Below are 3,444 nucleotides of genomic sequence, written 5' to 3' on the forward strand. Positions count from 1 at the left end.
GTGCTGTTCAGATCTGGGCAGTCCTGGAGGGTGAGCTGGGTGCGGCTTCCTCCCAGCTCCCCAGGTCTCTCTGAGTCTCCAGGCTCCGAGGCAGCGGACTCCCACTGCAGCGCCCCTGCTGGCGGGCTGCGGTGACCTCAGTCTGGGCGTGTGTGGGCTGGTTCCGGGAGGGCTCTGGGCAGGGCAGGGCGGCCAGGCCACATCTGACTTTCAGGACTTCCCCTGGGGCTTCTCCAAGTGCCCCCCCCCCCCCCCCCCCCCCCGGCTGCTGGGCTAGCTCTGTCTCTACTCACTGTGGCTCCTGGGCAGGTGGCTCACTCCACCTCAGGCCCAAGGAGAAGGTCTACAGTGACAGACGAGTTTGGGGGTCCCCACACGTGCGCCCGGAGCGTGCGCGGGAACGTTAGTGGTGATGGAAGACAAAGCAGACCCTCGCCATTCGGGGCCTCCTGGCTCCTTTTCTTGGGTCCCACACCCCGGAGGCTGGAGGCGTTTTCCTTACAACAAGGCTCTGCTGCTAAGTCAACCAAAGGCAAGAGAAGACACCCCAACACTGAAAGCTGAAGCCCCCCTTAAGGGTGGCCTCCAGGTCCCTCTTGACCCTACACTCTTATCTCCCACTTCCTGGGGGAAATGAGCAGGTGAGGGTGAGGAGGGCGTGGTGTGTGGAGGGTGGGGGTACCCAGCAGTGAGAGCAAACCAGGTGGGTAGAAGCAGGAGGGACGAGGACCTGGGGTGGCTGTGCCGTCTCCCTCCCTGGCGAGAGCCCCTCCCCAGGATCCTCCGGCCCCAGGACCCTCCTGGGCCCTGCCGTGGGACTCCTCACTCCTCTCTGGGTTTGAGGCTGCGTTTGGCTCTCACACACGCACTTGGGGTTCCCCATCGGTTCCCCTCCCACCGGTCAAGTCCACGGCCAGCACATCGTGCACAGGCAGTGCCTTGCGGCTGGGTGGGGGCAGGCCCACTCTGGGAGGACGGTTAGCGGCTGCCTGGCAATTGGTCTATGAATTAGCAACGGCTCGGAGGGTTCTGTCGGAGGCGAGGGGTAGTTTGACAAGGTTGGTAAGAGGTTGGCAGACCAGGGCACACCAACTGGGAGGGGACCCAGGCCCTGTCCCAGGCAGTGCCCAGCACACCTTGCTCTCGGCTGCCTCACCTGCAGACCGAGCAGCTGACTTGAACAACCTCCGAGAGCTTTGGCAGGGCTGGCATTCAGACCCCGGAGAGCCTAGAATTCTACGATCCCGTCATGTATTATGTGCACCCGGGCACCACACGCTGGGTGGCACCTGGGGTGCCTGGGGGCCATACTCCTGCCTCCTCTCTGTCCCAGCCCAGAGCAGGGGGTGGCAGCTGGAGGTCGTGGTTCCCACAGGTGCCAGTCTGGTCTTCCTGCGGGCACAGGCTGGACACTCAGAGGTCGTGGGCACTTGGAGGGCATAGAAAGGATTCTGTGGCATCGTTGATGCAAAGCTCTAGAAGTCTGAGCATCCTCCTGGCCTTTCTCACCTGAGAGGCTGGCCTGACCCTTATAGGGTCTCCAATCAGCCCCAGAGCCAGAGAGGGTCAGCGACTTGTCTGTGAACACACAGCAGGCTGGCTGCACAGCCGGGGGCCCTTCCCGGCTCACCCAGTCCACCTTTCTCCGTCCCCCAGGGTCTACGGCTGCAGCCGCCAGGAGCCGGTGGTGGAGGTGCTGGCGTCGGGCGCCGTCATGGCGGTGGTCTGGAAGAAGGGCCTGCACAGCTACTACGACCCCTTCGTGCTCTCCGTGCAGCCCGTGGCCTTCCAGGGTGAGGGCTCAGGGCCCTGGAGGGTGGGGCGTGAGGGGGCAGACACTGAACCCCCAGGGCGTGCCCTTCGCCCTCTTGGCTCTAGCTGGTGTGGGCTGAGGGAGAGGGAAGGTTCTGGAAGAGTCTCTGCTCTCCACCCCGCCTTCCCGCTCACAGCCCACCCCTCTTCGCTCCTCTATTCGCAGTCCATGCCCCTCGTCTTCTCGTCACTCTCCCCAGAGACGCCGGCTCCCCTCTCATTCCTCCCTCCTCTCTCTCCTGCCGTCTGATGTTCTTTCCTGAGCTCATCGTCTCTCTCCCTCCTCTCCTTCTCTCTCATCCTGGCTCTGTCTCCTCTCCCCGGCCCCTCCCCAGCCCCTCCCCAGCCCTCTTCCCTTGGCACCCACCTGGACAGTGGGGTCTGCGGGCCGCATGCCTCGTTTAGGAAGAGAGAGGAAATGGATGGGGGTGTGGAGCCCTGTCAGGCCTTTAAACGAGGCATGCGGCCCACCAGCCGCGAGTTTGACATGCTTGCGAGTAAACGGTCCAATGCTGCACAGCGAGTGTCCGTGGCTAACGTCTGTTGAGCACGTACCACATACCAGGCGGTCTGAGTGTTTTCTGCCTGTGTAATCCTCTCAACTACCCCAGGAGGTATGGCCTGTTATTGTCCCCATGTTACAGATGAGGTAGCTGAGGCCCAAGATCACACAGTCACACTCAACCACTGGGCTTTACCGTTTAGTGGCAGCGGGGAGGTGCGGTGGGACGGGGCCGAGGGACCCCGTGTAACCACTGTTCTCCGGGCCAGACTGCGAGGTGAACTTGACCCTGGAGAGCCAGCTGGAGGCCCGGGGCGTCCTCAGCACACCGTACTTCCCCAGCTACTACTCGCCCAGCACCCACTGCTCCTGGCACCTCATGGTGAGCCCCGGCCCTGCCCACCCACCTGCTGCCTGCCCAGAGCACCCTGAGGACCGCCGGGGCCCCTGCTGGGAGGGCCCCACTGTCCTGCCTTGGCTGAAGCACCCCCAGGCCGAGTCTGGGTCCAGATCCCTCCGGAGGGGGCTGGCGGGGGTGGCCCCAGCAACGCCTGTTTGTTGAGTGACTGGCGGACGTCAGCCCTGGTCGGCACTCTGTGTGGCAGCCTCTTTCTCTCTCTGTCATCCTAGAAGGTGGGGTCACCAGACCAGCCACAGCCCGCGGGCCTCCTGGTGACCAGCTCCTCTGTCGCAGGTGCCCTCCCTCGACTATGGCCTGGCCCTCTGGTTTGATGCCTATGCACTGCGGAGGCAGAAATACGACCTGCCGTGCACCCAGGGCCAGTGGATGATCCAGAACCGGAGGTACCCCCCTGGCACCCTGCCTCTCCCCACAGGTACCCCCCTGGGAGCCGAGTCCCAGACCTCAGAGGAACAGCCTGGGAAAACAAGGCGACTGCTCAGGCCTGTGGCCGCACCCCTTGCCCAGCCCCTGCCCGGCCTCCCCTCCTGCCTCCCAAAGGTCTAACACATTTGCCATCAGACACCCGGGGTGCTGACCCTGGTTCGGGTGAAGTGGTTTCATTTCCTTGGGTGCTGTCGCCCCTGCTGGGAGGGCTCCACTGTCCTGCCTCTTGTCCTTGTCTTTTTGCCTTGAGGTGGTGGGGAGGGACTTCAGGGTGCAGCCAGGT

At 63.8% G+C, this 3,444-nt stretch overlaps 1 protein-coding gene across 5 annotated transcripts in view; it reads left to right on the forward strand.

The window, feature by feature from the left end:
- Window positions 1-3,444, forward strand: part of TMPRSS6 (transmembrane protease, serine 6) — a 38,140-nt gene that overhangs the window by 19,531 nt on the left and 15,165 nt on the right. For all 5 annotated transcript variants that reach the window (XM_005883231.2, XM_005883232.2, XM_014530841.1 and 2 more), the window contains 3 exons: window positions 1,657-1,793; window positions 2,584-2,696; window positions 3,009-3,118. In XM_005883231.2, the coding sequence (XP_005883293.1) occupies window positions 1,657-1,793; window positions 2,584-2,696; window positions 3,009-3,118 (360 nt within the window). The remainder of the gene's footprint in view (window positions 1-1,656; window positions 1,794-2,583; window positions 2,697-3,008; window positions 3,119-3,444) is intronic.

This window comes from Myotis brandtii, unplaced genomic scaffold (genome assembly GCF_000412655.1).
Source record: "Myotis brandtii unplaced genomic scaffold, ASM41265v1 scaffold78, whole genome shotgun sequence".
Lineage (NCBI taxonomy): Eukaryota > Metazoa > Chordata > Mammalia > Chiroptera > Vespertilionidae > Myotis > Myotis brandtii.